This window comes from Gambusia affinis, linkage group LG04 (assembly GCF_019740435.1).
Source record: "Gambusia affinis linkage group LG04, SWU_Gaff_1.0, whole genome shotgun sequence".
NCBI classification, from domain to species: domain Eukaryota; kingdom Metazoa; phylum Chordata; class Actinopteri; order Cyprinodontiformes; family Poeciliidae; genus Gambusia; species Gambusia affinis.
The window spans coordinates 29352849-29364495 of record NC_057871.1 but is presented as its reverse complement, the minus strand read 5'-3'; the positions used below and the strand labels follow the sequence as shown (position 1 = coordinate 29364495).

General features: G+C 38.3%; 1 protein-coding gene across 1 annotated transcript; it reads left to right on the top strand.

Moving 5' to 3' along the window:
- Nucleotides 1–1951: 1951 nt before the first annotated feature.
- Nucleotides 1952–10700, top strand: casp3a (caspase 3, apoptosis-related cysteine peptidase a). Its single transcript, XM_044115301.1, has 6 exons — nucleotides 1952–2179; nucleotides 2382–2521; nucleotides 6987–7115; nucleotides 8018–8193; nucleotides 8285–8393; nucleotides 8547–10700. Exons 1-6 carry the CDS (start codon nucleotides 2115–2117, stop codon nucleotides 8774–8776), a joined length of 849 nt encoding a protein of 282 aa, XP_043971236.1. The 5' UTR covers nucleotides 1952–2114; the 3' UTR covers nucleotides 8777–10700.
- Nucleotides 10701–11647: the final 947 nt, after the last annotated feature.

The following is an 11647-nucleotide window of genomic DNA, read 5'->3' as shown; positions in this document are numbered from 1 at the left end:
CAAAACATATGCCATGAGAAATAAAACAGCTTTAGGTGGAAAAAAGATGAAAGTCGATGTTCTGGTTCTATATTCTCACGATATATTAAAGTTGTTTAAAACCCTTTGCATGTCAAAATGCCCACACGGTCTGGCTAAGGAGTTGAAAAGTTTAGATTAAATTAACAATAGCTTGAGTTGTGAAATCTGAGAGTGAAGTCACAGTTTTCAGCCAGCTGAACAACAGTGCACAGGACCAGTCAAGTAATGGACAGCACTGTTTCCCCAGAGAAAACCCTGGCATGGGTACTGAACGTAATAAACAGAAATGTAACAACAATGGGCAAAGAATTGAATACTTTAACACTCATTAGAATAAACATTACATATTGTTTCACATACTTGCAGAAGTGAAAACAGCCATTTTCAACATCTATAGTTTAAAGTTAACTGCCGGAATTAGTATGCCTACTACTGTACCAAAGGTTTACTTCATTAAAGTCGAGGACTAGTTTTCTCAAAGTATTACAGAAGAGGAAGAGTTCACAAGTTGAAACTTGGATAACCAATGCTTTGTAAAGTGACAACAGCTCGGGAAGGAATCAGACCACGTGAAGAGGAAATAAAACCACTTATTACCTGTAAGTGTTAAGTAACTGGAAGAGTAGGTATTTTCCTTGAACAGTTTTCCAGAGGCCATTGTTTACTATGTTGTTGACTCTCTTGTTTACGTCACAAGTGAAGCATTGCATTGTTTCACGTGAAAAGTGGAGAATGACTGAATAAGGTTTTCGAATGTTGTAGCTACACTACTTTCGGTAAATCGGCTTCATTCTAAGCAAGCAAGGTCAACATAGAAAACTGTAAAGTAAAAGGACTTGAATATTTGAAATCTGACAGAGATTTGTGAGGGCGATTTAAGTAGATTTTAATATGTCTGTTTTTTATTCTTTTGTCTGGATTTAGCTGTTGATTCTGTGTTTTCTGGAAATGTTTTATTTGTAATGAACATATAAGGGCAGGCACATATAAACTGGATTGCTTAAGCCTACATCTTATTGATTTATGAAACACTTAGGAATTGCTTTGTTTTGAATCTTTTGGATTTGTTAGAATGTTGATTGACTAATAAAGTTTTATGTGTTTGAGTGTTTTAGACGAATAAACATAAGCTAAGCTACAATAATATTTACTTACAGCACAACATTATAGCAAATGTTAGTAGTTGGGTATTGGTAGATTAAGAGCAGCATTTAGCACCCCTGTGTTCATGGTTGCTCTTATTTTGATTTTCACAAATTTGTTCTAACATCTAAATTACACTTTGTCTTTCTCTCAACCATGTTTTCGTCTTTTGTAAAGCATGATTATGGACTTCCATACTATACGTATTTACAAAAAATATTTTCTAACAATTCTTTTTCTATAATTAGACTAAAATGCACGCGTAATAAATTTCTTGTTTATGTGAACAAACGTGCCGAATGAAACTAATGCCAGTACTCCTGTCCTGTCTCCAGTTCCAAGCAGCTGTAGCCTACCGCTTTCCAAAGAAAACTTGCCTCTCACAACATGGAGGCGCTGTCGTCTCGTTTTTACACGGAACCTTCGCTGCCACTCACCCAGGCAAAAATAAAAATAGAACCATCACGTTTTAATTTTAAATCTTTATTGTTTTAACAATGCAGTTTTTACGTTTTCTATACAATATATCAGGTTATTACGACACACATATTTATCACGTTACAATGAGAGCCGAATAAAGAAAATGGCTCTAATTATAAATAAACATTAAATCTTCACGTTCATACATGTGATAATGTATTACGCCAACGTCAAAAATATATTGTTAAAACAACACAACCCGCCTGACTGCAGTTCTGGAGGTCTACGTTTCAACCCTGGTTTTCCCGTGATGACTAACACGGGATGTCCGCATGAAAAAAACAAGCGCATCTTAGCATGACGTAGGCATCTTTGTTTACTGGGCGGGTAAGCAGCTAAATGCTCCTCTACTCGCTCTAGTCGACGTCTACGTCTGCGTGCCTTTTTATTTCGTAGCTGGTTTCTCTGGTAAGCGCTCAGGGCGTGTAGTTTCTCCGTCCGGGTTTACGCTTTGTATCCTGTTTAGAAGTATGTCCGCAAGAAGACCAGGTCCTGAAGGGGACACCCCAGACGCGAAGCAAGACTTTGGAAAACAGTGAGTCAAGGGGAGACTGTCTACGACCTTTATCCTCAGGGGTCATTGTTTCTTTGTCATGTTCAAGTCAGTAGAACAGACTCTGAGTCCTCTCGGAGCCTCCGAGTTCCTCATTTGTCGGTTTGACTTTCTGACCTACATCACTTAATGTTGTTTTTAATCAATAAGATGATGAAATGTGGTTTGGTTTGTGCTCCTGCAGGCCTGCGGGATCTTTGTCTGCTTCTTCGCCCATGGACGTTGATGCTAAGCCCCACTCCCACAGCTTCAGATACAGCCTCCGTTACCCCAACATTGGCCAGTGCATCATCATCAACAACAAGAACTTTGACAGTCGCACAGGTGATGCTTTATCCGGTTTCCTTTTAGCCTCTGACTAGTTCTTATGTTTTCGGTCAGAATGAAACTAGTTGCACGATACTGGCTGGAAATGTTATCCATCTACTTATAGAAACAATAGAATTGGGTGACATTTTAAATAAGGAAGTTAACATTTTATAGTTGTGCCATCTTACTTGTTAACATTGGTGTATATTAATTCAACAGTGAAATGATTATTTCAAAACTGTACAACCATTTGCAGAATTCATGTAAACTAAAAATATACTCCATTGCATTTATAGAAATTAGAGACCAAAAAAATCCCCAATAGAGAATGAGTATTTAAAAAATATAGCAGTTCAATATATCAAACTACAGCTGGGATCATAATATTAGTGTGTGACTACCAAGGACTGTTTGAATGCAATATTTGGCAGGATATTATAGGTAACTGTCATTCATGTCAATGTTGTTTACCTGTTGGACGATCTTTCTCTACCCGTGATGCTCATAGTGAATATATGTGATGAAGGATAAGAAATATTAGGAAGAAATGTGGTTTAAATCCATCTATGCGATCAACTCACTTGCATGTTTTCCTCTAACTACAAACATAGATTAAATTTGACAACGATGATCAAATCTTTTATATATGTTTACCAAGTGGTTGTTTTATTAGTGTGAACAAACAAAGATGATCTTAGTAAATACGTAACATATAACGTGTTATCTATGTCTGATATTAAATAATAAAATTAATTTGACCTGACATATTTCAGTTTGACTGAAATCAAAAAGTAGTTGACTGGAAGGGGCAAACAGTTTTGTTTTTCAGTAGTGTAGATTATAAAATAAATTTTCTAAAGAACTACTTGCTACTTTGTTTAGTAAAATAAATGCAAATTAATTTGTCAGGCTGGGGCACACATAAGAGAATGCTTGTCAAATCTTTATTAGATCCTGATCCTGACATCAATATCCAAAAGGGTTTTTTTAATCTCATTCTACTGATTTCTTTCACTCTTTATGGTTTTTTATGATGTGGAATATTGGGCATTCCTTCCTCTGATTATGATAAGTTGTGGAATCACTTGAGTTGTAACTGCAGCTTATTTTGTTTGCTCTGAGTGCTTTCAGAGTAAAACTGCTGGCAGAAAGTGATAAGCAATATCTAAAATGGTTGATGCGTCTGAAAGGGTGTTGGTCTGCTGGCTTATTCTTGCGGAACCTCATTGTTTCACAACCAGTTACACTTGTTATTGCTCAAATAAGCACATTATTGATCCATGAATTAACTCAATGTCCCTATGACTTCCTTAAAAATTAGATTCAAAATAGAAACAATTTACCCTTGATAGAAACCCATCAGACAGCAGCTGACCAATCAGAAACGTATTTAAAGTGAGATTTGCTTTGGTCCCAAGGGAACTGAAGATGCTTATTAAATGTGTCTGATCTCCGGTTTCTCTGTGGCACCTCTAGTTAGAATTTCACTACATTATTTAAGTGTATAACGAAGCTTTGGTATTTATTTGTCATGTCCAGGGTTCCTACGGTGTGGAAAGGTCTAGAATTTAAATTCATTATTTTCCAGGTCTTGGTAGAGTACAGAAAATATCTATACTTCACCCTATATTCCCGTTTCTATTGCCATCTTTTGTACTTAAAGATTTGTGTCCTCTTTTATTGGTTTATTAGGAACATTCTGCAAAACAAAAATGTCAGCCTGAATTTGCAGCTCAAAATTAAAGACATGATGATCAGTGTTTGTTGGCGTTCATGCCCCACAGGTCGGATGTGAGTTAGATGAGAATCAGATGGTCTGGAGTGAGCAAGATGATGTGATGTAGAGTTACCTCACAGTTCAGAGAAGGGTGATTGGTGCAGACTTTAACAGACAGGGTGGTGAAGGGAACAGAGGAAGTGATGGGCAGGTTTGGGATCCAGGATAGGAGAGGGACATGTGTTGGTGGACTTTGTGAAAAGGATGGAGATGGTCGTAGTACAAACCTTCTTCCAGAAGAGGAAGGAAGGTGACTTACAAGTTTGGAGGTAGGAGCATGAAGGCAGACTGCATCTGTAGATTTTGAAATATGGAGATTAGTGTCTGTAAAGGTAGTGGTAGATGATAGATGCCATAGGATGAAGCTGATAGTGAAGAAGATAAAGAGAACAAATGCAGAACAGAGGACCAGATGGTGAAAACAAAACAAAGTGTTGTGGATTTTTTGAGGAGTTGAGACTCCCAGATGAATGCACAGCTACAGCTAATGTGATTAGGGAGACGGACACAGTTTTCCTTTTTTCAGCTAGGGGGGGTCGCAGCCCAGCCTGGGGCAGTGGAAAACGCGAGTAATAGTTGCAGTGGCTGCTCAGTTAGTGGTTGGGAAAGGTTGACTTGGTTTGGGCGAACATCGGCTTGGCCCTGTACCCGTACAGCAGGCTTGTGGAGCTGCGGCGTCTTCTTCCAGGAAAATGGAAGCAGTGTCGGTTCAGCAACAGGATCAGAGTCTCTTTTTGAGGAATCTATAATTCAAAGATTCTTTCTGCAGAATTTTAAGTAAGCCAGAGTCGTGGCTTATTCTTAAGTCAGAATATAGTCAAAATGGAGTTCTCCTTTTGGCCAGCAGAGGGACTGCCATGTTTCACCATTGTAATACCTTTGCAGTAAATAGGGTGCCTTCCTTCAAGGACAGAGTTTTTGTTAAAACATGATGCCACATATTCACACAGTGAAGCTCCTCTTCTTCCTAGAAACTGAAACTGGGTTAATGCAGTGCATTCTGGGATTAAAAGTTTTTATTCCCTGTATGTAGTTCAGGTCGTGATGGCCGGGAACCAGCAGGAGTGATGAAGATGGATAGGATCAGGAATGAGAACATCAGAGGGACATCCCATGTTAGATGTTTTAGAGATGAATCAGAGACCAGACTGAGAAGGTTTGGATAAGAAACAACAAGATTTTTCATTCCTGCCAGTTGTAGAAATGTCTGCCATAGAGCCATTGTGAACTTTAGTAGTGTCTGTGTTGAAACCATTTACCTGCATCCCCTGATACTTAATTAGGCATTCAGATGTAGGTTCCTGTTGTGATAGTTGCTGGAGAAATGACAACAAACACTTTCATTCTGTGGATTTCTGTAAATGCCTTCCAGAGTTTGCGTCCTTAGTTGTTCATCAGAATGCTGCTGCACACACGCATGACTTTCTGAGTGGGGGTTGGACTTCTTGAATTGTAGCATGGCGTTACGGTAGGTGTGTCTAAACTTCAAGCTGAACTGGGTGTGGTGAGAAATTTCACTGAGACTAAAATGCACTTTACAAAGCTGGAAGTCTTCCCTCAGGGCATTGGTTCTCAAACCTTTCACGATGTGCTTCACACCCTTTTTAAAGGAAGCATGACAAATTCATAAGGACAAACTATATTGCTCACTGGGGCGAAATACAACATGCCTTGTTTGAATTTATTCAGCTTCAAGCTGACAGTTTTCAGAAATAAATCAGAAGATACAGGTCACTGACTCTGCACCACTTGTCCCATAGTTTTGTAGTCGGTGCACCAGGTATGCATGACTCACACTATTTTAACCCAGGGATAAAATAGTAGAGTAGAGTAGTATGAAATCGAAGGTTGTGGGTTTAATTCTTTGATTTAGTACCCAAAGTTGCTCACTAATTTGCGTATCTGTGTATGGATGTGTGCGCTTTAGTGAGCGCCTTTGTTGATTGGGAAGTAATTTGGTTGCCATCGCTCCTGAACGGAGCCTCAGATGGACAGATGCTTGTGGTTCTCACTGAGCAGACTCTGTTTTGAAAACCTGTCTAGCAGGACTGAAAGAGCACACTTGGTTCAATAAACACTTTTAATATATTACTGTTTGACTGGGGTAAGCTCTAGCAGCAGTTCCTGGTTTATTATGTTGTTTTATTGCAGAGTTGGGCACACCTGATTAATGTGTTATTTTAGGTGGAATTGTATATTCATTAGGTGTCGGTATATCATCTGAAACTACTGACTTACACTATCTGTGGCTATTTAAAATTTCCAACACTTTCCAATTTTTCAAATTTTTGTGTAAAGTTTAAGATTTTTAACTTTCTAAAAAAATTACTTCCTTTATGATCATAATTTAAATTAGGAATATCACAGTGAGTTGGAAGGAGGCAAAAATATGATTTTTAAGGACAAGTAACTTGATCACAGTAAACCTGAGTCTTTTATTTCTTCATTGCTGATAATATCAGCATATCATAGCAAGTCTTGTTGGTTCTGATTTTTGAAATATTTTATTCCGTCACACAAACTGACTCAAAGCGTGATACCACCATCACAATAAATCCTTCATAAATCTGCACTAAGTTTACCAGAACTCTCAATTGTGCATCAATCAGAACTTGTAGAAATCAGGTTAAAGTTGCCACCTTAAAAAAAAAATCTAGATTATTTTTTTTTTCAGTCTGTTTTGCATCTTTTCTGTCTTTTTAGGTATGAATCAGCGAAACGGCACTGACGTTGATGCAGCCAATGTGTGTAAAGTGTTTACAAAGTTGGGCTATGCAGTGAAGATTTACAATGATCAAACAACCCATCAGATGATGAAGATTTTAAATGCAGGTAAGTACAAAATAAAACTTGTATTTTCAGATTTGAGAACCTCCCTGTTGGGAATATTGCTGTGGAAAGACATTTAACTGTCCTTTAACACAGTGTTTCCCAACCCTGGTCCTCAAGGCACACTGACCTGCATGTTTTAGGTATTTCCTTGCTTCAGTCCAGCTGATTTCAATTGATGACTGATTTAACAGGCGTTTGTTGAACTGCAATCAGTTGAATCAGGCACATTAAGGCAGGGAAACCTCTAAAACTTGTAGGACAGTGTGCCTTGAGGACCAGGGTTGGGAAACACTGCTTTAACAGATTTCTTCTGCTTTTGCGTTTTTGTCACTTAGATGACAAACGAATTTTAATTTCAGACGAAGATAACTCTGACAAACATTAAAAAAGTAGTTTTCAAGTGATGATTTCATTTGTTGGATTTATAAAGTTGTCCAGCTGACGATCAGCAGATGACGGCGATTGATCCCATTTTTATAATGTTTTTTAAATTTATTTATTTTGGTTCACTTTCTTTGGCCAGGCTTGATTACTTCTTGAACTTAATAAAGACGTTAGTGAAGCAGAAGCTGCCTGGTAACGTGAAGTAGGCTGAAAGATCTCAGAAAGCATCAGGCCCCAATCAGGGCAAACAGAAATACTGACATTTATCAGCCTGGAGACTTTGACAAGGTTTTCTCTTAAAAAATAAATTCATCATTTGAAAACTGTACTGTACTTATTGCGGTTTATTTTTGTCTGATATTAAGAATTGTTGTATGATCTGAAAGATGTTAAATGCTGTAAAACAAAACAAAACTGCAAAACATCTGTAAGGGGAGCAAATTGTTGTTGACGGCATAACCGGTTCTGTTAATGGACGATAGTGACGACTCTTTTTACTGACCTCTTTGTTTCTGTAGCATCTACATACGATCACAGCAACTCCGCCTCGTTCGTCTGCGTTCTGCTGAGCCACGGCGATGAAGGCATGATCTTCGGTACCGATGGCCCGTTGCAGCTCCAGAGCCTTACTTCATTATACCGAGGCGATCGCTGCAAAACTCTGGTGGGAAAACCTAAACTTTTCTTTATCCAGGTAAGCAAGGCCAATCCTTAGATTTAAAAAAAATCTTCTTTCTTTGTCATATTATTTAAAGTGAAAATTTTGTCTCGTCCGTTGTGATCAGGCGTGCAGAGGCACCGATCTTGATCCGGGTATTGAAACCGACAGTGCAGACGAAACCACAAAGATCCCTGTGGAGGCAGACTTCCTCTACGCCTTCTCCACTGCTCCAGGTTAATTGAACATAAGTGTTTAAATTATCCATCTGTCTATCCATCCATTAGTGAGGTTGGGAGGGGGTGTTTAAACTACTAATTTCTTTTGTTAGTCTTTTTTTTTTTTTTGCTTAAAAAATACTAATTCAGGTTAATTTGTTGTTGTCGCAGGTTACTACTCCTGGAGGAACACGATGACTGGCTCTTGGTTCATCCAGTCGCTGTGTGACATGATCAGCAAATACGGACAGGAACTGGAGCTTCTGCACATCATGACACGAGTAAACCACAAGGTGGCAGTAGAGTTTGAGTCTGTGTCCAATTCACCAGGGTTTAACGCCAGGAAGCAGATCCCATGCATTGTGTCCATGCTGACCAAAGAGATGTATTTCTGCCCTTGATGTTGAATTCTCAGCAGAAACCTGAGCTTGGCAGACGTGATTACAGATCGAGTTGTGCTTTTCCACATGATGTCAGGTGAATTTCTTGGGGGAAAATGTGACATTTCAGGATACTTTTAATTTTAATAGGCTTGGCATTATGGATTTCTCCTTTTGTGTTGAGTATGTCTGATATGAATAGTGTTCAGTATTTTATATTACATGTGCCTGTTTTTTTTATTATTATTATTATTTTGTTTTTCAGAATTTATGTAATCATATTATTTTTTAAAAAATCATTTTCAAGCTTAACCCAAACAACAGGCATCTAGTTTCACTCTACCTTCTCCTACCTTTAAACAAACCAATTTCATATTTAGTTACTGAGTTTCGGTAAATTTCTTTCGGCAGTTAAGCGTTCTGAAAAGTCATGGAGATGAGCATAAAAACACTTCATTTATGAATAGTTTTCTCAATCTTTTATATTGCATCTTGTTTTCACTGATTGTGGTTCTGATCTCAGATCAGGCCTGTCGGCTCTTATAAGAGAGGATGGATTTTGCTCCTTGATCAGGGAATCACAATATTGGAAAATATGAGTTTTATTAAGCAATGGGATACATTTAGTTAGCATTGCAGGATTATTTGAATTCATCCACAGTAAAAGACGGAATGAATGGCCTGTATTAGATCATGTCAGCCCGTCTTGGTAGGATTTAAGTTCAGACTTTGACTATTCCAATGCTGAGGTTGCAGACTGATGGCTGAACTTTCACTTTCGGGACTTTTTATTTTATTTATTTTTTTGTTATTATAAAGCAGAATTCATCACTCAGTAACAGTTATCAGGGTTCCGAAGCAGTCCCAGACCATCACACTGCCACCAACACACATTGAACACTGTGTGTTCAATGTTCTTTTCGTGTTTTTTTTTTTTTTTGGGGATATTGGAGGAGAGGGTCATAATTATTGAATCATGACCTCTGACCTTAGCAGAGGCAGGAAGTTCTTCAGATGTTCTGGGATCTTTTTGACCTCCTAGATGAGCCGTTAGAGCGTTCTCGTAGTAACTAAACTGTAGTTTGATCTCCGTATACAGTGAGACTGTCAGATGGTAGATAGAGGAATAGATGGTGGAAGTAAACCCAACAGAGTGGTTAGCTAGTTAACTTATGATTTAACAAGTGGAGTAATTCTAAACTTTATTTTGTATTCAGTAGAATTACCTTTTCCAGCACAATCTGCTTTAAATGAGTCCAAATACATTGAAACTCTGAAGGACGAATGTTTTTTCATGACACTAGATTCTCTATGTGGCCATCAAGACCAGCGAAACTCCAACTAACCACTTCTGAGTGATCTGTTCAACTTCACTGTTTACACTCTACACACTTCAGGGAAATACCTTTTTCAGCCAGTTTGACTGTTTTTGTACTTTTCTAATCATGAAACTGTCGAAATGTATCTGCGCACAATCATATTCTGAAAAGGCGGCAAGTCTTTTTAAAGCTGTATTCTCTCTTTCACCAGACATTAAATTGCACAACCATACTGTGAACAACAATAATGTAAAAGCGTCGCCAGGCTTTTGGTGGGTAATGTGTAACACAGCCAAGGGCGGCATGAGAGCTGTAACAAAGCTCGCAATTGACTTTAAAACCTTGAATTTCTGATTAGTTTTTCTTCTTATAGTGAAATTTACATTGATGAAATTGACTGAGCCTGTGCTCTGGTTAATTTTTTTTTTAATTGGTTACAGAAGCCGTTCACCAAATGTTGTGATAATAGTTTTCTTGCCTTAAAACCTTTTGTACCAGTTTATTTAGATCAGGGGTGTCAAAGTAAAATGGACGGAGGGCCAAATTACAAATTTAGCTACAAGCCGAGGGCCGGACTGATCGAATGTTCATTGAGATTTTTTTAAATGACGCATTTGGTCTAGTGCAGCGGACCGGCCCAAGCCTTCGTAAATTTCCTGCGGACTTATGAGTATCGAAGCAGGCCAGAGTATCGAAGGGCGTTGTGAGGATCGAACGCCGGCTTGCTGCGGGCCGGTTCTAATAATAAATCAAGATCATCCCAGGGGCCGTAGAAAATCTTCTCGCGGGCCGGATGTGGCCCGCGGGCCTTGACTCTGACATATGTGATTTAGATAGTCTGACTAAAACAAATCCATTTAGGCCTCAAGAAGGGAAACCGTCAGATTGTTGTACTTCTATCGTTTTTCTAGGTTCTCGTAAATTTAAACGTTTGCACGCTAAGCACACTCTGGTTTCAGTAAGTGCTCTTTTGTGAGAATCCACTTCCAATAATAACTTGTTTTAGTTTCTTCAATGTTGAAAGGTGGACAATTTTTACATTTGTAATGTACAATATCACTGTTTATCAGCAGCTGCATCATGAGCTTGATGGAATGTTTTTGTTCTTCTAAATAAACTCTTTCACTCATGCGTTGCTTGTTTCGTCTGTATAGATGAAAAACAATTTTCAATATAATTTCTCTGGATTTGCTCAGGATCATCCGTCCATCCAATTCTTGCACCCTTAACTCCTTTGGGGTCGGGAGGGTTGGGAGATCAGGGCACTCAAAGAACTGGACTTCAGTTCCGCTTTGCTGCCAATTTCCCAAAATTTTAAATATAAGTACATAATTTGGATGTGAAATAAAGAAGGCTGTATTTATAGTGTTTTCACAAAAGTGTAAGACAGGGTTGAACCAGGGTAAATGTGCATATTATAGTATTTGATAGAGCAACATAAAGATGTATATGACTAACGTGGAAAGAAAACGATATACAGTACGCTTTTAAAATTTCTATGCATCATATTTCACAGCTGCATGTCTTCCACTTTCCACTCTCACATAAAGGCCACTAGAGCCAAGATAGCCTT